The sequence below is a fragment of the Anser cygnoides genome, chromosome Z (genome assembly GCF_040182565.1).
Source record: "Anser cygnoides isolate HZ-2024a breed goose chromosome Z, Taihu_goose_T2T_genome, whole genome shotgun sequence".
Classification (NCBI taxonomy): domain Eukaryota; kingdom Metazoa; phylum Chordata; class Aves; order Anseriformes; family Anatidae; genus Anser; species Anser cygnoides.
The window spans coordinates 20,397,776-20,420,518 of record NC_089912.1 but is presented as its reverse complement, the minus strand read 5'-3'; the positions used below and the strand labels follow the sequence as shown (position 1 = coordinate 20,420,518).

Below are 22,743 nucleotides of genomic sequence, written 5' to 3'. Positions count from 1 at the left end.
TGTGTTGAACTGTTATCTCAGGGGAACATATATATATATATCATAATATGCAGATATCAGCTCAATGTATATCACAATACTGAATACTTACCTCAAGACTTAACAATTTAATTCACAAAGGTGAAGGAACCTAGGTTTACCTCAGCCCCACTGCTGGCAAAATAAGACACAATATGTGCATTCACATGTGCATGTGTACATGCACTGAAATTTGCTGTCCAGCAGGAAACCCCCAGTTAACATGGAGTTGTAAACTACAGCATGTGATTTATGAAAACCATGATTTGCAGTGTCCTCTGCCAACTATATCTGCTTCAGCCTACATCTCATATGTTTATTATTCTTGCATTGCACACATAGTGTAAAACCTCTCCTGGAACGAGGTCACTATTTTTCATATCTGTTGCATTTTTCTGAAGAAAATTTTACATTGTTTCAGGTGATTTTTGTACAATAACATTTTCACACAGGAGCTGATCTAGAATTTAGCATGGCAGAAAAGTATTAGCAAGTAGTAATGAATTATTTCATGAGACTTTTATTGGGCTATTTTCAAATATAAATGAATGCATTCTGTTCACAAAAAATAAAATAAAATAAAATAAAATAAAATAAAATAAAATAAAATAAAATAAAATAAAATAAAATAAAATAATAAAATAAAATAAAATAAAATAAAATAAAATAAAATAAAATAAAATAAAATAAAATAAAAATAAATAAAAAATAGAGATTTTCCAAATATTATTAGACGATAATGAAAGTGCTCAAATTATCATTCTGAAATTTTCTTACTATTTTGATAATGTCTCTTCATTAAACTACTCTGAATATTAGTCTGAAGGAGTAAGATCCCCAGTTTTAAAACACAGGCTATCCAAAGAGTGTACATAAACAAACCCATGCAAGCTGTGTGTCCAAATATACGACTCTAACGACAAAGAAATAAAGTCATATTTAAAAATCTTTAAGCAAACCATAAGATAAAATATGTGGGAAAACAAAACAAAACAAAACAAAACAAAACAAAACAAAACAAAACACAGTCATCATTCTTTAGCAGATAAAAAGGTTTCATTTATCAACTGCACCAGTGGAAATTGACCTCTAGCTTTCCTTGAAAAGAGAGTCAAACCGTGAGATGATCCCGAGTTTTGCCAAATAAGGGAGACTAATATTCTCTTAATTAATTCATTTGATTATTTCACAAAAAAACTGTAAATTTATTTATGGCTTCAGAGTCACAAGCAAAGACAGCACTCAAGTCTTTTTCCAAAATATACAACATGAGCATCTCCTGCAATAACAGGACTTAGGGCACTTACTTCAGCAGAGCTGGCATTCATCAGCAGGTAGGGATGCGCATGCGTGCACACACACAAACACACGCATACACTTGTTAGTACACTAGAGCAGAGCAATACATTTTTAAAACATCTGCCTATTACAAGGTTAACCCACAGGTGAGAAATGGCTCAGATTTTCCATTTGTTGTTGTTGTTTTTGAAAGAACATTTTTCTCTTAGTGAGCACTTAATAGGTTCCAAAGAGCAACAGCATTAAAGAAAAAAACAACAACAACAACATCAACCACAACAACAAAACTCTTCAGCTTTATAAATCAGATACACATGACTGGATTTGAGATGAATGCTTTAAGTGAATGGGGAATCACGTGTTTTACTTTTCTCTTAAAATTACACACAGGCTAATGGACTAAGAAAAAAGGAAAATATTTTTATTCAAAAGAGTGCTAGCATTGAAATTTTCAATAACTTGATAACAAATCACTGCAGTAGACGAATAAAAATAACTGTTCTTAACTGTAAACTGTAGATTGTTCTAAGGAACAACCTCTTATCCCATAACTTTTCAATTTTTTTGTGATCAAATGGTACCATCTTCACGGCCTTTTCAGTATACTAAAGCATACAAACAAACAAACAAAAAAGAACAACAAAACAAAACAAAACAAAAATCAACAGCAAAAATAGTTTTTGAATAAAATGAGACAGTTGATAAAAGATTTTTGTGTAATTTGGGAAACTACTATTATTAGACTACAATCCTTTCATTGCTAAAACTTACTGATAATAAAAAATCTATCCCATTATATAATTAGATTTCTTCGTGTGGATATTAAAATAAACTATGTTCTGAAATTAAGAGTTAAAATACCTCCTCTTGTTTACCATACATATTTGTCGGTATAAATATACTTCATCAGTTTACAAATTACAATATTTATATTAAAGCTTTTGGTCAGCAAATCATTACAGCTTAACATGAACGAATGATTTCTGTGTTTTGGTTCTGTCTTTAAATCATTTTTGGAGATAATGAAAATCAGCCAAAATGAGTGACTGCAAATAATACAAACAAGACATTTATTTAGAAAAATAAACTGAGGATGCTGCTTGTCTGTTAGATTTCTCCATGAAGTATAGACAAATGGCTAGAAAAAAATTATGTCAAATACATATTACAAATGACTTCTTTAACAGTAACTGGGACTATGTCAGTGTTCAACAGGAACAGTTTGGATGTATACTTCAATAGATTAAATTTCTTGGCAGCTAATATGATAAAAAATGGATGGTATTAAAAAAGATTATATCCCCTTTTTAAACACACCTTATAATGTTGATGCTTTTTCATATATATACATATATATATATGTATGTATATGTATGTATTTATTTAAACTTAAGAAAGGACCATAGTCCTTTCAGTGAAGAGATCCCCATAGTGAAAGAGCGCACAAATGTTTTTCTTCAGTTCTAACTTTTATATTCCTTTTGGAGCCCCAGCAAAATATAGCTTGTTGTGGTCAAAAATCTCCTGGGGCTGTCTGTGCAAACAGTGGCACACATCATTGCCCTGAATGGAAGTGACAGTGCAAATACTAGAAGTGCATTGAGATGCAATCTCTAACAGCTGAACTTCTTCAAAGTTGGGTGGAGGACAGGAGACAGCATCCTTTTAAGCAATTTAACGTCACTGATGCCCTGTTCCTGTATGGCTTTGAATATGTACAAGGGATGACAAAGATCTTCTTTCCCCATAGACAGTAACATTCCTCTGCTGCAGTAAATGCATTCATATCCTAATATCACCTAAGTGCTTCATTTCTCCTTTTGGCTACATATTGAAATATTTTTGGATGCTGGCTTGACCCATGAAAAACTCATCGTTTGTTACTCTGGTTGCTCAGCACAGAACTCAAGTGTCAGGCTTGGAGAGCAGTTTCTGAAATGGGGCAAGATGTTTAGTCCTCCTTATTCTTCTTTTCCACTAAGTGGAATTTAAGGCTGTGGCTTTTGCCAGGACTCAGCTTGCAGCTCTCTGATCTGAGACTGTTGACTCAATGCAGATTACACTCATGATTCATTGTGCTCTGACTTGAAGGGCTTTCCCATGCTCCACGGAGGGTCAGGTTCCTGATTACTTTTCAGATCTGGCGTGCAAGAAGTCACAATGATGAAACTGATATGCAAGAAATTAACTGACGTGCCTCCATATATATATTCCTTCAAGCCTGAAGGTGCTGTGGAAAAGAAAAGAAGACAAGGACAAAGTTATAAAAATGTTGCTTTAAATTGATAAAGTTAGTAATAAACAAAACAGAAGTTTGAACAATCATTCCATTCTTCATGTAAACAAGAGTTCAAAGAATTGTGATATTCTGAACCTTGACATTTATAGTTGTACTTTGTTATTGATACAGGCTTTAGTTCTCTGCCAGGGCAAATGGGTTTAGGTTCACTGGTATCTTTGGAATCACATTAGATTATGCCACTTGAGAAACTGATCATTACTGTCCAAGATCCTGGGGTATATACAGGTCTTGAGGTGATGCGTTTTTAGGTGCTAACCTCCCTAATGCACCTACTCAGTTTAACAATACGCCTAAGGGCATAAAATGAAATGAACTCAAGATTTTAATAAGCAAAGAGCAAAATATTATGCATTTGAGGAACTTCTAGAATTGAACTTGAGAATCTGGATTATAGGCCCTGTTGTCAAATTAAGTAGGAAGCACATTTCATCAGGAGTTTTTTAACCTGACAGACAAGTTTCCTAATCACTAAAATACTGTGCAGTATTTTGCATTGGACCTTAAATGTTTCCTTTTGTGACACTGTTGTAATTTGCATAAAGCACTAATATAGTCCTCAAGGCAGTGAAAGAAAATAATGCTCCAACTCAGTGCTGAGGTTCACTGTCTTATTGTGTTTACTTGCTTTATTTATTAGACAAGAAAAAGCAGCATCAAACAATGAGGCCACGGGATACTTACCTGATGGTAGCTAGGGTTAGCTTGGGTTACCATTATAAACTAACATTTCCTGAAAAAGGGAATGAGAACTTCCTCATCCAGTGTTGGTGATTTACACTTAGAGATGCCCTACTGCAAGGAGAAGGAAAATTACTTCTTTGCCATTAGTCTTATGAATCTAGCCCTTCATTAACATTTCCTCTTCTTTAATAATGACTGGCCAGTTTCATCTGAGCAATATAGCAAACAAAAAAGGAGAGAAGTGACGAGGAGAGGAGACTCGAGGAGAGGAGACTCGAGGAGAGGAGACTCGAGGAGAGGAGACTCGAGGAGACTCGAGGAGAGGAGACTCGAGGAGAGGAGACTCGAGGAGACTCGAGGAGACTCGAGGAGAGGAGACTCGAGGAGACTCGAGGAGAGGAGACTCGAGGAGAGGAGACTCGAGGAGACTCGAGGAGACTCGAGGAGACTCGAGGAGACTCGAGGAGACTCGAGGAGAGGAGACTCGAGGAGACTCGAGGAGAGGAGACTCGAGGAGAGGAGACTCGAGGAGAGGAGACTCGAGGAGACTCGAGGAGACTCGAGGAGACTCGAGGAGAGGAGAGGAGAGGAGAGGAGAGGAGAGGAGAGGAGAGGAGAGGAGAGGAGAGGAGAGGAGAGGAGAGGAGAGGAGAGGAGAGGAGAGGAGAGGAGAGGAGAGGAGAGGAGAGGAGAGGAGAGGAGAGGAGAGGAGAGGAGAGGAGAGGAGAGGAGAGGAGAGGAGAGGAGAGGAGAGGAGAGATGCAACAGCAACAGCAAGAACAAAAGTAAAAGTAATAATAATCAAAAAAGAAATACATACTGCAAATACTGTAATAAGTTCAAGAAATACATTCAACAAGTCCAAGTGCTGGATCCTGCATTTGGGGCACAACAACCCTGCGCAATGCTGCAGGCTGGGGGAAGTGTGTCTGGAAAGTAAAAAGGGACCTCGATGTATTGCTTGATAGCCAGCTGAATATGAGTCAGCAGTGTGCTTGGGTGGCCAAGAAGCATCCTGGCTTGTATCAGAAATAGTGTGGCCACCAGGACTAGGGAAGTGACTATCCTTCTGTACTTGGCTCTGGTGAGGCCACACCTCAACTTCCATGGTCAGTTTTGGGCCCCTCACTCCAAGATGGACATCAAAGTGCTGGAGCATGTCCAAAGAAGGGCAACGAAGCTGGTGAAGGTTCTAGAAAACAAGTCTTGTGAAGAGCAGCTGAGGGAGCTGGGGTTGTTTAGCTTTGAGAAAAGAAGGCTCGGGGAGACCGTATTGTAGTTTACAATTACCTTAAAGGAGGCTGTAGCGAGGTGGGGATTGGGCTCTTCTCCCAAGCACCAAGTGATAAGACAAGGGGAAATGGCATCAAGTTGCACCAGGGGAGGTTTAGGTTGGATATTAAGATATTTCTTTACTGAAAGTGTTGTGCTGCATTGGAATAGGCTGCCCAGAGAAGTGGTTGAGTCACCATCCCTGTAGGTCTTCAAGAAATGTGTAGATATAGAACTTAGTGGCATGGTTTAGTTGTGGACTTGTCAGCACCAAGTTAAAGGCTGGACTAGATGATCTTAGAGGTCTCTTCCAACCTGAATGATTCCATGTTTCTATCTATAAATAGTGTTTATTCTCTGTGAGTAAACAGTTATTCCTCAAATTTATTCTGAGTGCAGAATATTTAAAAATACAGTGTTGAATAGTTACTAGCATGAAAAGCAAAATATTATTTTTATGTTTCTCTGGGTTGAATATATGCTTATATGAACATATTCAGTATCATGGCTACAAAACCAGTAAATAGTATGGCAGGTACACTTGGATTCCTCTACCATCTCTCTAGTTCAGTCATCAACCCACACAAAATGATTTACTCCCAGTTGCATGACCATGACGTCCACCTTAATTTCATCAATGTTCTGCCAAAGAAGAAAAATCTGCCTTTTGTTTCTTAATATCTCTGCTAAAAAGCACAAATTGTATTGCTGTGAAAAATGTGATGCACCTCTTCAAATTAAGTAAACAATTTGTTCAGATTAGAAGGTTAAGATTAAGCTTGCTAAGTGAAGAATTCTGTAAGTGGGGAATGTGCATTAAAAATAGAAAAAGCATCCCCTCTTCCCACCCCTCCTAATAATAACACATCAATAACTACAAATCACTGTCATACAGACAAAGAAGTGAGGAAAAGAGAAAATAGGTCAGTCCTTGGAAAAATGTGTTCTAGTTTTTATTTCCATAGGTTGTAGTAATTTGACAGGGAAGATCTACATTCAAATAACGACATTTAATTCATCATTACAAAATCCCCTCAACAGAGCCTGACTTGTCAATATCCTCATAGTGCAAAACTACTGTCCTTGCAAGGGAGCAAGGGTTCAGACAATCTACAGGAGACACCTTTTTTCACTTACATTCACTCTCCTCCCCTTTCCTTAGTTTTTGTGACGTCACTGGATCAGTCTTCCTTCTACAGTATCAGTATTCAGTTCCAAAAAAAAAAGAGACCCAAAGAAATCAGTGTCATTGTTTTCCCCATTCAAAATCACATATCTACTCTTCTTAATTATATTTTACTTCCATGAGTTTCTTATCACCAAACCATCTCCTTTTGTTTTCCCTCTGTTTGTCACACAGTTTTCTTGAGAACTGAAAGTGGCTCTGGTCAACTCTACCAAGACATCCTTCCATCCTTCTCCTCATTGTGGCAGTGACGACAGTGCTACTGCACAGAGTGCTATGCAGAAGCTGCAGATGGAGAATATTAAGAAAAAAAGGCTACTAAAGACATCTACCCTTTCACCTCAGATCTATGAGATGGTTATGCATACACTGGTTAGTATGAGTTGCACAGTTGTTTACAGGTTTATTACAAAACAGGAAAATTATAGAAGAGAACATTTAATTAATCTTAGTTAAATAAACAAATTTAGTTTAAAAATACAGAGATACTCAGATTCAATTCACAATATTTAAAGAATAATAAATGCACTTTCATTCTACAGTGGTATGATAGGAATATATCAAACAAGTGATATAGAAGACATTTGTCAAATTTTAACTGACAAATTCAATGGTGACTGCCAATGATCACAGAAAATGACACAGTAAGTGCAACTTTCTATGCCGCATCTAGTCCCATTTATTAAGAAGAAGAAAAAAAAGAGTAATCAACTTCGCATTCAATTGAGAGAGATGTACTTGATTAATACTTAGCTATACAAAACCCCAAATCATTTTAAAAGCCTGATAAAAGTACCTGAAATAGTAGCCTAATTAAAATCTCCATTATTTGCACCATTTTAGCACAAACAGAATAATTTGGACATATACTGTTAACTGAAATCAGTATACTGGCAGTCAGAGCACCAGCTAATCTATTATTTGTATTCACATATTGAGTATGAGAAATATTGCTAGTTAAAAAAAAAAACAATAAAAAATCAGCTGGTAATACATCCTGCTAAACTTATTGCACATATTTTCTAGATACTATTAAATAGTAGTAGCATCTATTTCAGCTACTCAGTTACACCTGAAAGATACAGAAATACTTACATTCAGATATAGACTATTTTTTTTCTGTATTTTCTTAGTCCTTTCAAATCAGATGTGTTAATGTGAAACTTCTTTCAATGGAAGAAGGAATTATTGAAAGGGAAAGTGATCTTTTGGAGACCTTTGTTTTGGCTGTTGTTAATGTCCAAGAAATATATACCATTCCTATTTTTTTAGGAATAAATTTAAACAATGGATTTCAGAAGATATGCATTTTCAGTCAGAAGCCAGACCATTTCAGATAAAAATGACTACAGTAATTCTGCCAAGTGCAAGAACAATGTTTTTACCAAGCATTTTACTTCTCCATCGACATTTTAGCTACAGAAAGCCCATGCTTTTTCTTTTTTTTTTCTTCTCTATGATAACGCTGTTGAGATATGTTTGTCAGAAAAACCTTAACAACCAAACATAAACAGTGCAGAATGTTAACAAATCCACCACAACACTTCCTTCTAATTCTTCATATTTTTTTCTCAGAACCTTCAGTATGCCAATTTCTGTGTGATAGCCTTATCCTGCCGTTTCAGTCTGTAAATATTTTATTTGCCAATGAAAAAACAAGAATTCCCAATTGCTTATTGGATTTGTTTTTCTTTCTCTTAAAGATTTGAAGGAGATTGTAAACGGCGTGCAAATTTAAAATATCTAAAATTATATATTTGTATTTTTCTTCTTCACACATTACAGTTTCTTTATATTTTGACAGCATGTACTAGTTTCTACAGTAACATTATTCTTATCATTTTATTATTTTTTCCTAATGTGATTAAGTTAATCATCAAATCCTTTGTTGTTCTACCCCTAGAGCTTTTTCTAAAAGCAGTTCTATATATAGCACTTTAAATCTACTCCTAAATAGAAGTCTTCAAATTATCACAGAATCACAGAATTGTCTAGGTTGGAAGAGACCTCCAAGATCACTGAGTCCAACCTCTGACCTAACACTAACAAGTCCTTCACTAAACCATATCACTAAGCTCAACATCTAAACGTCTTTTAAAAACCTCCAGGGATGGGGACTCAACCACTTCCCTGGGCAGCCTATTCCAATGCCTAACAACCCTTTCAGTAAAGAATTTTTTCCTAATATCCAACCTAAACCTCCCCTGGTACAAATTTAGGCCATTCCCCCTCATCCTGTCACCAGGCACGTGGGAGAATAGACCAATCCCCACCTCGCTACAGCCTCCTTTAAGGTACCTGTAGAGAGTGATAAGGTCTCCCCTGAGCCTCCTCTTCTCCAGACTAAACAATCCCAGCTCCCTCAGCCGCTCCTCGTAAGACTTGTTCTCCAGACCCATCACCAGCTTCATTGCCCTTCTCTGGACTCTCTCGAGCACCTTGATGTCCTTCTTGTAGCGATGGGCCCCAAACTGAACACAGTACTCAAGGTGCGGCCTCACCAGAGCCAAGTACAGGGGGACAATCACTTCTCTAGCCCTGCTGGCCACACTGTTTCTTATGAAAGCCAGGATCCTGTTGGCCTTCTTGGTCACCTGAGCACACTGCTGGCTCATATTCAGCCGACTATCAACCACTACTCCCAGGTCCTTCTCTGCCAGGCAGCTTTCCAACCACTCATCTCCCAGCCTGTAGCTCTGCTTGGGGCTGTTGCGCCACAGATGCAGGACCTGGCACTTGGCCTTGTTGAACCTCATACAGTTGGCCTCAGCCCATCGGTCCAGCCTATCCAGATCCTCCTGCAGAGCCTTCCTACCCTCGAGCAGATTGACACATTCACCTAACTTGGTGTCATCTGCAAACTTACTGAGGGTGCACTCAATCCCCTCATCCAGATCATCAATAAAGATGTTAAAGAGGACCGGCCCCAGCACTGAGCCCTGGGGGACTCCACTAGTAACCGGCCTCCAACTCGATTTGGCTCCATTCACTACAACTCTTTGGGCCCGGCTATCCAGTCAGTTTTTAACCCAATGAAGCGTATGCCAGTCCAAGCCACGAGCAGCCAGTTTCTTGAGGAGAATGCTGTGGGAAACTGTATCAAAAGCCTTACTGAAATCAAGGTAGACCACATCCACAGCCTTTCCCTCATCCACTAAGTGTGTCACCTTGTCATAGAAGGAGATAAGGTTCGTCAAGCAGGACCTGCCTTTCATAAACCCATGCTGCCTGGGCCTGATTGCCTGGTTGCCCTGCAAGTGCCACATGATGACACTCAATCTTCTCCATGAGATTCCCTGGCACTGAGGTCAAACTAACAGGCCTATAGTTCCCCAGGTCTACCCTCCAGCCCTTCTTGTAGATGGGCGTCACGTTTGCTAGCCGCCAGTCGACTGGCTATCAGCCCTGATAGCCAGGACTGCTGATAAATGATGGAAAGTGTCTCGGCCAGCTCTTCTGCCAGTTCTCTCAGTACCCTCGGGTGGATCCCATCTGGCCCAATCGACTTGCATACATCTAAGTGCTGTAGCTGGTGACCAACCATTTCCTCGTGGATAGTGAGGGCCATGTCCTGCTCCCCATCCCCTTCCACCATGTCAGAGTATATGATGAAAATATTTATGAAATGCACTTTTTGAACTGAACATATACTGCTTAAATAATGTGTTTGTAGAAGTTTATTGTCTTTGTGTGTTTGCACGACAAAATGAAGACCATCAGAATATTGGCTTTGAGAGATATTCTACTATATATTTATACACACATATATATAAACATTAATAATAATGAAAGCATCATACAATGAATGCAAGGGGCATTATGCTTGTCAATAAATGAAGCATATTTTTTCTATGTTTCCCATGAACTAAGGACCAAATTGCTGTAGTGTTTTTCTTAAAATGTCCCAAAGAGTTTTGATTTGAAAGAAGAAATGTGTGGGACTGACAACAGGAAATTAAGGCTTTTTTCTTGGTACTACTTGTTACCAACACAGCTGAAATCTAGGCAACTAAAGTTACCAGTGTGTCTTGACACTGTAGAAGTTGATATCCTACATTAGGAATTATCACTGCTAAAAATATAAAAATGCTGACTCCTAGATGTTAAAAAGAAGATTGGAAAACTGGTAAAACTCCTGATGATGTATTCTGGGAAACTCTGGAATAAGTTTTAAATTTCCTCTGACTTTTTTTTTTTGGCTGAGACATCTCTGTTCTGCATCTTTGACCATTTGAAAAATTTTTATCACATCATTTTTCTTGACGTGACTTTTTTTATTTTCATTAAACTTTTTTGGTCACTCATCCTGTTATGTGTTGGAAAATTGCGACAATATTTTAAAACATGTCTTATGATAGAATTGGTCATGCCAAGGGAGAACATATGGCTAGGAAGCCTATTTCTCTTTTCATTTGTTTTTGGATATGTTATGACACTTCTTTCATGAGGCAAGTACTCACTAAAGACTGCTGGAAGAGTGTTTCTTCTTCATTTTGCCCCTGGGATACATATTTACTAGTACCCAGAACAGCTACCTTCTCAAACCATTAGCTTTGGACTATATTTTATCTTGTATTTGACTATCATGCTCAGAAAAAGCAAGAAATTATCCACAGAGAGGCAATCAGCTTCTCTGTGCTAGCACACAATACAAAATCTGAGCTATCTTTCTTTGCAAAGGACAAGGCATGGATCTTGATACCATATTAAGCAAGTAATGAAATAAAAATATTAAGCATGTAGTAGCTTTGTATTTGCAATGATTTGCAAAAGAATTTCAGATCTAATGTCTGTTGTTGGAAAGTTTCTGTCAATGCTGGACCTATTAATTTGTGGGTAATATAAGTACTTTTCCACCACCGCCCTGCATTTACTGAAGGTGCCTTCATACTTCATGTTTGTTGGCAGACACTCAAAGAGTTGAAAGATCTGATAGGTTAGAAAGTGCCTGCACCCCTCAACACTCCAACATGTGTCAGGTTTTTTTTTTTTATTCTGTAAAAAATAATATTTCATGTGGTTTACTCAGTCAATTCCTGAAGCTGAATCTATAACAGAAAACAGGACACATTTATCACAAATTCATGTGAACGTACACTTACTGAATAAAAACAAACAAACAAAGCAAAAAAAACCAAAACCAACAAACCAAAAAACTTCTTTGAGTATATGGCATAATCTACACACCAGTGGAAGAAGCCTTTTTTTCCCTCAGTGAAAAGGACATTCTTCACAGAACAAGTGCAAGTTCACATAGAATAGTTAAATGCTTTAAATGATTTGTACCTGGTATTATTTAATAACTTCGGGGTTTTGTGTTTAATTTTCAGAGCTTAGATATGTGTTTTTTGTTTGTTTGGTTGGTTTTGTTTGTTTGTTTTGTTTTATTTTGTATAATTATATGTGTTAAAGTGACACATGAATAATCTGAAAACCATTCTGCCCAGAATATATCTTCCAGTGGATAGGTATAACCTTTTCTCATTCAGCGTGGAGCTAGGAAGGAAGGATGATAAGTGAACTGGCAGATTTCCACTTGTTTATTTATGAAAAAAAAAAAAAAGGAAAAGGAAAAGGAAAAGGAAAAGGAAAAGGAAAAGGAAAAGGAAAAGGAAAAGGAAAAGGAAAAGGAAAAGGAAAAGGAAAAGGAAAAGGAAAAGGAAAAGGAAAAGGAAAAGGAAAAGGAAAAGGAAAAGAAAAAGGAAAAGGAAAAGGAAAAGGAAAAGGAAAGGGAAAAGGAAAGGAAAAGGGAAAGGAAAAGGGAAAGGAAAAGGAGAGAAAAGAAAAAGAAAGAGAAAGAGAAAGAGGAAGAGAAAGAGAAAGAGAAAGAGAAAGAGATAGAGAAAGAGAAAAAGAAAAAGAAAAAGAAAAAGAAAAAGAAAAAGAAAAAGAAAAAGAAAAAGAAAAAGAAAAAGAAAAAGAAAAAGAAAAAGAAAAAGAATAAGAAAAAGAAAAAGAAGAAAAAGAAAAAGAAAGAAAAAGAAAAGAAAAAGAAAAAGAAAAAGAAAAAGAAAAAGAAAAAGAAAAAGAAAAAGAAAAAGAAAAAGAAAAAGAAAAAGAAAAAGAAAAAGAAAAAGAAAAAGAAAAAGAAAAAGAAAAAGAAAAAGAAAAAGAAAAAGAAAAAGAAAAAGAAAAAGAAAAAGAAAAAAAGAAAAAGAAAAAGAAAAAGAAAAAGAAAAAGAAAAAGAAAAAGAAAAAGAAAAAGAAAAAGAAAAAGAAAAAGAAAAAGAAAAAGAAAAAGAAAAAGAAAAAGAAAAAGAAAAAGAAAAAGAAAAAGAAAAAGAAAAAGAAAAAGAAAAAGAAAAAGAAAAAGAAAAAGAAAAAGAAAAAAAGAAAAAAGGTGAAAGAAGTCATGTAGCACATAATGTAACTATCAATACTTCTGCTTTTTTGACATTTATTGATCCTTCTATTTCAAATTACTCAAGCAATCCACTAGTCTTGTAGGATTAGGCCTACTTTGCAAGCCAAGAAGACCTAAAAGACACCAGAAAATATCTGTAAATATTTTGGCACAGCCTTTCTGCAGGTTTGCCTATTGAGGGATGAAATAATTAATGATTCTAACTGACAACATGCTGTTTTCTAACAAATGTTTGATGGGATTTACTTTTTCCTTTGTCATTTTGCACAAACATTTTGCCACATAAGACTGAAAATGATTTTCACTGCCAGTAGAGATGTGGAGATTACCAAAACTGTCCTTTTCTCCTGAAACATCCTAATATGACTAAAAGGTCACAGCAATTCTGTGGTATACTAGTTGTCTAATATACTTATACTCACATTTTCATTACAAAATTAGAAGGTTTTGTGTTATGGTTCTGGAGAGTGGGAAATACTGTTCTTGTAGCTAGGAATGCTTAGCTGCTAAAAAGTATTGAGTAGCTCACAGCTGAATCTTGGTCAGAAATCAACCAGTGAAAGAAAGGCCCAGAGGCCACACAGCAATAGGAAGGTGTGTAGTGCAAGTCACTCTGCACTCCATAAGCCTCTCAGAAGACTTCTGCATCACCGGCTCCGGACCTTTTCCATCACAACAGAAAGGGTAGCATCTACCACTTGAGACTTCATACATTGGAAAAAAATAAAAAATAAAAAAAATTGAAAGTACCACACACTCATTTACCAAGATTCACCCAGCTCCTTTCTAGAGTTCCCAAAGGGAAAAAATAAAAATAATAATAATAAAAAAAATCCTCTTTACCAGGAGGAAATTAAGTGGACACAGAATAAGATATTTAGAAAATATAACTGAATATATTCTTAGATAGGAAGGTGAAAACAAAACAAAAATTAAACATGGCTAAACATCAGTAAATTACCTAGCACCTTCACATTATTTTAACTTTCAGCAACAGTATACGTGAAAGAGATCAGCCTGACATGACATTTACATTGAAGAAAGATGGAAGAACCTCCTTATGGAAAGTGCTACTTATTTTCTGAAGAAGTACAAATTCTATTACAAATATGTCCTTGTTTCAACTGGGATAGAGTTAATTTTCTTCATAGTAGCTGGTATCATGCTGTGTTCTGGATTTAGGAGGAAAATAATGTTGGTAACGTACCAATGTTTTAGTTATTACTGAGCAGTGCTTAAACAGAGTTAGAGGCTTTTCAGCTTCTCATAACACCCAGCGAGGAGGCTGGGGGTACACAAGAAGATTGGAGGGGATACAACAAAATACATTGTACAAATGTAACCCTTGATACAGCTCTGATTTGTGAAAAGTTACGTACACTATTAGAACACACTTGCTTATAGTTTATAAAAAAACATACAGAATACGAGAAGCTAAAATTTTTGCAAATATATACAAAGTTTACAAGCTTGAATTTAAGCAACCAATTTTTTCAAGTTTCTTCAAATAACTCTATATAAAGATGATGCTCTTGTACATCCTCTGTCAGAACCTACGTATGGGCTGTCTTACTCCCACTTACCTACCACTCCAGCTGTAACAAACCATGTATGACTGATGTTTAAAAGGCAGAAATATCAGAGACAAGCACAATTAATGTTTTCCTTAGGTGTTCAAAAGGATGTCTTCGAATTTATTTTGAGTAATCCTAAAAACGAGCTTTCAGAATTGTGTTATGTTGGTGTGACAAAGCATCACATCTGAAGGAAAACATAAAATTTTGGGACATTTCTTGGAAGAAAATGAAGATCAACAGTTCAGCTTCTTGTTTTGCAGGTCTGCCATGGATCACCTTAATTCCACAGTCTGTTTAACCATTTTGAGCTGAATGCCCAGAAGTCTAGACTTGAATGAAACAATAATTTTTGATAAATTTAGCGATAATGTATTTTTCCTCATCCACCTCTAATGATTTACCATTTTATATACAACTGGATAGGACAGTCAAACATAAGCTCAGCAGCAAGGCCTATCTTCACTTAGCCTTTAAGAAATTTTATTTCTCTCAATCATTAACACAGATATCAATACATTTAAAAAAATATAGTAAAGAATTACTTCAGGTACATAGGTAGCAGAATACAATGAGTTCCAACAGGAAAACTGGATGATTTCACAGGCAATAGACTATCCCAGTTTCAGATCTCTTTTCTTATAACAGGAAAAATTCAAAATGCATCTCAGCATTAGACCCTTCATAATGTCCATCAAATATACTCAAAGAAATGGATCACAATGAACATCAGATCATGTGATTTTTTTTCCCATTTTTTGTTTTTTAAAATTCAACAGCATCATTTGCAAATCTCAATAGTTTCGCCAGCACAGATTGGCTTGCTGAGTGAACCTGGCTGGCCACCCCTGCTTCAACATAAATATCCATGCTCATCTGGCTTTGGAGTGATTTGCTTAACAAAATAGGTACTCTGGCCAATAAAAGAAGCTCAAAATTCAAATGCATACCATTAAGCTCTAATGCTAATTCTTTTGAGAAAAGGGTGCAAAATATGCAAGGCGGTGCTTTGCATACTAAGCAGAGGCCTCATATGCAGTGTTTGTCTGGCCAGTAAAACACCACAAATTATTGTGCAAGCAATTATTTGGGCAGTTCACAAAAGGCATTAAGTCATTTTGAAGGACTTCCTTGAAGTTGAAACAAGAATAAAAGCTCTGGATCTATTTATTTAACTCAGTTAGTAAGATATATAAGAAAGTCTGTTGCAAAACTTTGATTCCAAACAGAGTGGTGGTACGTGCTCTGGGCTATGTGGATTGGAATTATGTTTCAAATGTTAAACCTACTTTGTTCCCACTGAGTTGGCTAAGGTCCTCTCCAATGCTTTTTTTTTTTTTTTTTTTTTCCAAGTCACAGTTCAAACTAAAAGAGTTTGTAGCAAAATAAGTCACAGATGGTCCTCTGTACATTTGAAACATCTCTTCAAGCATTTCCTCCTCTACACATAACAGAAGGCCAAAATCACTGTTAATTGTTTTTTTTCAAGTAGGATGTGCTTTCCATCTGTCTTGGTACACAGCAAAGACACTTGGCTTTGCTTTCTGGAATTGATACAGCCAGAAATGGCTTGCTCTTCCTAAGGCAGTCAAAATTATTAGAAGTAATTAATGATGAATAAGGATTCCCAAATCTTGTTAAGTCTATGCTTACAAAAACAAGTTATATGAATAAACTTCAGATTTAATTTACTGTATTTTGTACCACTTTTTTTTTTTAAAATCATATCTTATGGTCTCTTAACTTTCACTTTCTATATTTGAAACTAAGTAAATTCTCACCTGTATAATCCCCCACACAAATGGCTTAACACAAACCTGTTTGCTGCCATGACCTTGCAAGGGAAGGTGATCTTTTAAGAGTAACTGGAAATCATTGTTTTGACACTTCTGCAAATGCTCTGAGAGGTGTCTGTATGTCCCTGGTTACTTCCAGTGTTCCTCTTTGAATATAATGAAGAGGTAAGAATGGTAAGAATCAGCAGCAATACAAGAAATAAAACTGAAAAAGATGTGAGACACCCAGAAGCTTTGTTGGTCACCTGTGTCAGAGCCCAGAAGAGCCTGGAGGGCATTGTCTATCTTACCTATCAGAAAGGAAAAGAAAAATCACTGAAAAATTGATGCTTTTTGACTTCTCAGATTTATACTCTTTTCCTGTATTCATTCCTTCATTTTAATACTAAAATTTCAGAAAAATAAGCATGAGTATTAGTTTAGACCGTACAACAGTGTCCATCTAAGGCAACGACCATGTTATCAGCAGTTCAAAAGACAATCTTAGTTACAGTGTGTTAGCTTTCACAAGCAACAGAATTACCCAACATATATGACATTTTTGTATGAAATATGACAATGGGACAAATTAAATGTCTTTGGTGAAAAACAGCAATTTGGTCAGTACACCAAAACTAGATAAAGGAATTTACATAGCGGGTTTTCAGCTGCCCTGACAGTGCAGTAAGCCATACAGAAGGAAAAAAAAATAATAATAATAATAAAATGATATGCAGTAACAAACAAACAAACAAAAAGTAAATTCAGTCATCAGATTATTATTTATTTTAATTAACCCTCGGGAAGTCTTTTGTAGAGAACAGACATTTGCTCAGGAGTTGGCAGGGCTGATAGATAAGGCTTTAAACTAGAGTCGAAGGGGGAAGGGGATAAAACCAGGCATACTGGTGATGAGCTAAGGCATGGTGCGCTAGAATCAGAGGGACTGTGTGCTAGTGAGGCCCTTCGGTTAGCTCCACAAGGTGCTGCGTGTAGGGAGGCACATTTGAAGCGCTTCTACACAAACGCACGCAGTATGAGGAATAAAATGGATGAGCTAGAAGTCTTGGCCCAGTCCCACAGCTACGACATCATAGGCATAAACGAAACCTGGTGGGATGAGTCCTGTGGCTGGTGTGTTGCAATAGATGGTTACAGGCTCTTCAGGAGGGACAGGCAGGGTAGGCGAGGTGGTGGGGTGGCGATGTATGTGAAGCATGGGCTGGACTGTGTGGAATTTCAAGTTGGTGATGGCAAAGTTGAGAACCTCTGGGTAAGGATTAAGGGATGAACAAATAAAGGGGATGTTGTTGTGGGAGTCTACCACAGACCACCTGGCCAGGACGACAACGCCAATGAATTATTCTTTGCAGAACTAAGAGATGCCTCGAGATCGACTCCCCTTGTCCTTATGGGGGATTTCAACTTGCCAGACGTCAACTGGGATCACCACACGGCTGACATGAGCAAGTCCAGGAGGTTCATAAACCACGTAGATGATAACTTCTTGGTGCAGGTGCTAAGGGAGCCAACTAGGAAAGGTGTCCTCCTAGATCTGTTGCTGGAGAACAGAGAGGGTCTTGTGGGAGACGTGGCAATTGGCGGCCGTCTCAGTCATAGTGACCATGAAGTGGTTGAGTTTAGAATTTATGGTGACAGAAGGAAAACAGCCACCAAAACTTCAGCCCTGGATATGGGGAAAGCAGATTTCAGGCTGCTAAGGGAACTAGTCAGCAAGGTCCCCTGGGAAACTGCTTTTGAAGGCATTGGCGTCCATCAGTGCTGGTCAGTCTTTAAGCACTGCCTCCTAAAAGCACAAGATCAGAAAATTCCAAAATATTGGAAGTCAGGCAGGTGGGGCAGAAGGCCGGCCTGGCTGACCAGGGATCTTCTACCTCAGCTTAGGTGAAAAAAGAAAGTGTACGGCTGCTGGAAGGAGGGTCAGGCGATGAGGAAGGAATATAGGGATGCTGTTTGTGTTTGTAGAGAGGAAATTTGTGTGGCCAAAGCCCAACTAGAGTTGAAGCTGGCCACGTCTGTGGGAGACAATAAAAAAGTTTTTTTTAGATATGTGAACAGAAAAAGAACCAAAGGAAACATAGGTCTGCTACTAGATGGGGAGGGTCTCCTCACAGACAATGACATAGGCAAAGCAGAGACGTTTAATGCCTTCTTTGCCTCTGTCTTCAACACTGATGATGGGCTTCGGGACCCAGGGTGCCCTGAGCTGGAGGACTATGATAGTGGGAATAACAAACTCCCAACCAACCCTGAACGTGTGTGGGATTTGTTGCTCCACTTAGATCCATACAAGTCCATGGGTCCAGATGGGATTCATCCCAGAGTGCTTAAAGAGCTGGCTGATGTCATCGTGGGACCTCTCTCAATTATTTTTCAACGATCTTGGGAATCTGGAGAGGTCCCAGTGGACTGGAAGCTGGCAAACGTGCCAATTTTCAAGAAGGGTAAGAAAGAAGACCCTAGCAATTACAGGCCTGTCAGTCTCACGTCAGTGCCTGGTGAAATTATGGAGAAGATGATCCCTGAAGTTATTGAAGTGCTCCCAGGGGACAATGCAGTCATTGGTCCCAGCCAACATGGGTTCATGAGGGGTAGGTCCTGCCTAACAAATTTGATTTCCTTTTATGATAAGATCACCCATCTAGTCGACCAAGGGAAACCAGCTGATGTGATCTTTCTGGACTTCAGCAAAGCTTTTGACACGGTTTCCCATAGGATCCTACTGGACAAAATGTCCAGCATACAACTTAACAAAAACATCATACGATGGGTGAGCAATTGGCTGACGGGCAGGGCTCAAAGGGTTATGGTAAATGGGGCCACATCTGGCTGGCGGATGGTCACTAGTGGGGTCCCTCAAGGCTCCATTTTAGGGTCAGTCCTCTTCAATGTTTTTATAAATGATTTGGATGTAGGACTAGAAGGTGTTTTGAGCAAATTTGCCGATGACACCAAACTTGGAGGAGTTGTGGACTCGGCTGAGGGTGGAAAGGCCTTGCAGAGAGATCTGGACAGATTGGAGAGCTGGGCGATCACCAACCACATGAAGTTTAACAAAAGCAAGTGCCGGGTCCTGCACCTGCGATGGGGCAACCCTGGCTATACGTACAGACTGGGCAACAAGATGCTGGAGAGCAGCCCCGCAGAGAGGGATCTGGGGGTTGTGGTTGACAGCAAGTTGAATATGAGCCAGCAGTGTGCTCTGGCAGCCAGGAGGGCCAACCGTACCCTGGGATGCATCAAGCACGGCATTGCTAGTCGGTCGAGGGAAGTGATTGTCCTGCTCTACCCTGCGCTGGTGCGGCCTCACCTCGAGTACTGTGTGCAGTTCTGGGCACCACAGTACAAAAAGGACACTAAACTGTTGGAGAGTGTCCAGAGGAGGGCGACGAAGATGGTGAAGGGCCTAGAGGAGAAGACGTATGAGGAGCGGCTGAGGTCACTGGGCCTGTTCAGCCTGGAGAAGAGGAGGCTGAGGGGGGACCTCATCGCAGTCTACAACTTCCTTGCGAGGGGGAGTGGAGGGGCAGGGGACCTATTCTCCATAAACACCAGTGATAGGACCCGCGGGAACAATATTAAGCTGAGGCAGGGGAAGTTTAGGCTGGACATCAGGAAGAGTTTCTTCACCGAGAGGGTGGTTGCACACTGGAAGAGGCTCCCCAGTGAACTATTTACTGCACCAAGCCTGTCTGAAATTAAGAAGCGATTGGACTGTGCAATCAGTCACATGGTCTAAACTTTTGGGTAGACCTGTGCAGTGCCAGGAGTTGGACTTGATGATCCTTATGGGTCCCTTCCAACTCGGGATATTCTATGATTCTATGATTCTATGACATGATTTTAGACATAATTGAGCAGAGCCTGGTGAAGACAACATGTACCCTCTGTTAGGCACTGTGTGACAAAACAATGCACACAGGAGCAAAAGAGGAAGTAAAAACTCCTGAATCCATAATTTGAATTGCAAATTCAAATAGTTGAAAATCAGCTCTGCTCCAGTCACAATGCACCCTGTTTTGTTTCTTTACTGGAGCAAAGAATTCTGCTGTGGATTAATGGAGAGGTGAAGTACTTCATTCGGAATTCTTACTAACTAAAATAATACTGAAAAATAAAATGTATTTTATGTCACTTGCAAACCGAACAGAAGATGCTGGAACTTTTGCTAGATGAAATTTTCTTCTAAAATCAGTGATGAAAAATGTATTCTTCCTTAATATCACTTTTATTTTTTAAAGTTATTTAAAGGCATTTTAACTCTTAATGCCTAAAAGAGCCCTAATCAAGAGCAATTCAAAAGCTTTCAAATGAAGAAAACTAGAAGAGCTTGCTTTTATTTCTAGTATTTGTATTTCATAGCCAAAACTGTGTCCTGGGACAATAAACTGGGATAATAAACTGAATCATCTGTATCAGTAATTATATGTACTTACTAACCACTTACAAAGAAATACTAAACTTAGAAAGTACATTCTCTAGATCAGAAACAAGGCATTGATACAACATTAAGAGTAAAGATTCACCTTTGTAAACTGTTTTACCTGTCTCATAGTTATTTTCCAACTAGAAAACAAGGCTACAGAAAGACTGGAAGAAATATAAAAAGCTCCTAGTAGTGTGGGTATATAAATTGTAGAAGTAATCACAAATGAAAATTAGTATGACTGAAAGTTCATTGCTGATGTAACAAAATCTTCATGTGCCATGTCAAACCTGCAAGGTATGTAATGGACAAATGACAAGCTGACAGCTCACTTCAGAAAAGGTTTTTTCTACAATGCCAGAATCCATTTTGAGTGAAGTCTTCCACTCCTCCCACCAACACAGCCTGTGCACTGAATGCTAAATTGCTAGCTGCATCCTCCTGAAATCTTCTATTAAATGTCTTACTATAAATGAGATATTATTTTTCTCTGAGAACCAGATCCAAGATTATTTTAGGGAATGTCTAAATATATTCCAGCAGAGAGCAGGAGGAAAGACACTCAGTTACTGTAATGAGCAGCAGGTAAACGAGTCATCACATACACTTAGGAGTATAGCTTTCCCTTGATGGATGGGGTGGTAAGAGGGAGGAAGTTGGAAAGATTCAGAAGACTTCACCCCTTTGTAGGTAGGCAAAAAACAGCTTCTGGTGAGGGATCCAGGCAGTGAGGACAGCATTTGGTCAGGTTTTTGCTTGATGAAGTTCTAGTGAAGTGTTCAAGACCTAGCACAAAGAATGACCTGGCTTATGGTCACACTTGCAGAAGCAGCAGCTCAGTGCCTAGGGGAGCCCCAACATGGAAGTCTGGGCAAGCAAGAGGCTTTAGATGTGATGCCCCAAAACAGAGTGCCCATGACAGAGCAGTCATACCTGTCAGACTGAAGAGGATATGCACTCTGTGGAGGCTGTACAGGAGAAGCGCACTCCATCCTCCAGGATGCAGCAGATGAAATAAGAATACTGTCTTCTCAGTGCAGCACCTACTGCATTTCCAGAACAGAAATTATTATTATTAATAATAATAAATAACAATTTTCCCAGCACTCACTCCTCCCTTGCAGTGCCTTCCTCTACCAAGATTTTGAACAAACTAGAGGCTCAGCCATGAGCAGCTGAAGCCACACTGCTCAGTACAGAAACAGGGTATGCTTCAGACTCAAGGGAAGGTGAGGGTTCAAAATGCCTCAGGCAGAAGAAGCAACTTAATTTGGATTTCTCTTACCTTTCATAACAGAGGGCAAAGGAAAGGCAGTCTACAGACACCATCTCCTCCAGCAATTTGTAAATCTAGCACATCTGTCCCATGCTTTATTTATGAGTGAATGAAATAAAACAATTGGATTTGTGTCAGCTAGAATAACTAAATGCTGAACAGAAGGACAGATTTCAGTTTTTCATTTCAGCCACACAGATAAGCAATCACATTTTACTTTCAGTGGGAGTCAAAATACACTGGTCTTCCTTCCAGAGTTACAATTAAACAGATGGATACAAATGAACGCTTTGGACCCTGCTGGCTTCCACTGCTTAGAATAATGTTACCTAATCATGACCTCAGATGGTGAGGACAGTGGTAAAGTAAAATTACTACCTTTCCTTTTCCTTTTAATGACTTGGACTCTTAAGACTGTGCTGTGTTAGCTAGATTTATCATGTTTCTAATTTTATTTGAAATGTAGCAATAGAGCTACAGATAGCAATGAAAAAAATTGAAGCTTCTATCTTGCCTGTCAGCTGAACTCAAACTATACCCTTTTTAATA

The 22,743-nt window shown here is 38.3% G+C and overlaps 1 protein-coding gene across 5 annotated transcripts in view; it reads right to left on the bottom strand.

Annotated features, from left to right (window-relative positions):
• Positions 1 to 562: 562 nt before the first annotated feature.
• The window catches only part of PRR16 (proline rich 16), a 174,817-nt gene continuing 152,636 nt past the window's right edge, over positions 563 to 22,743 (bottom strand). The window contains exons 3-5 of one of the 5 annotated variants that reach the window (XM_048054114.2): positions 6,710 to 6,765; positions 4,301 to 4,411; positions 646 to 3,547 (exon numbers count right to left, since the gene is read on the bottom strand). Coding sequence is in view for 1 of the 5 variants with exons in the window: in XM_066987656.1 (XP_066843757.1) it covers positions 4,506 to 5,459 (954 nt within the window). In the remaining 4 variants the exon portion in view is untranslated. The other 4 variants (XM_066987656.1, XM_048054113.2, XM_048054116.2 and 1 more) reach the window with 4 other exon arrangements.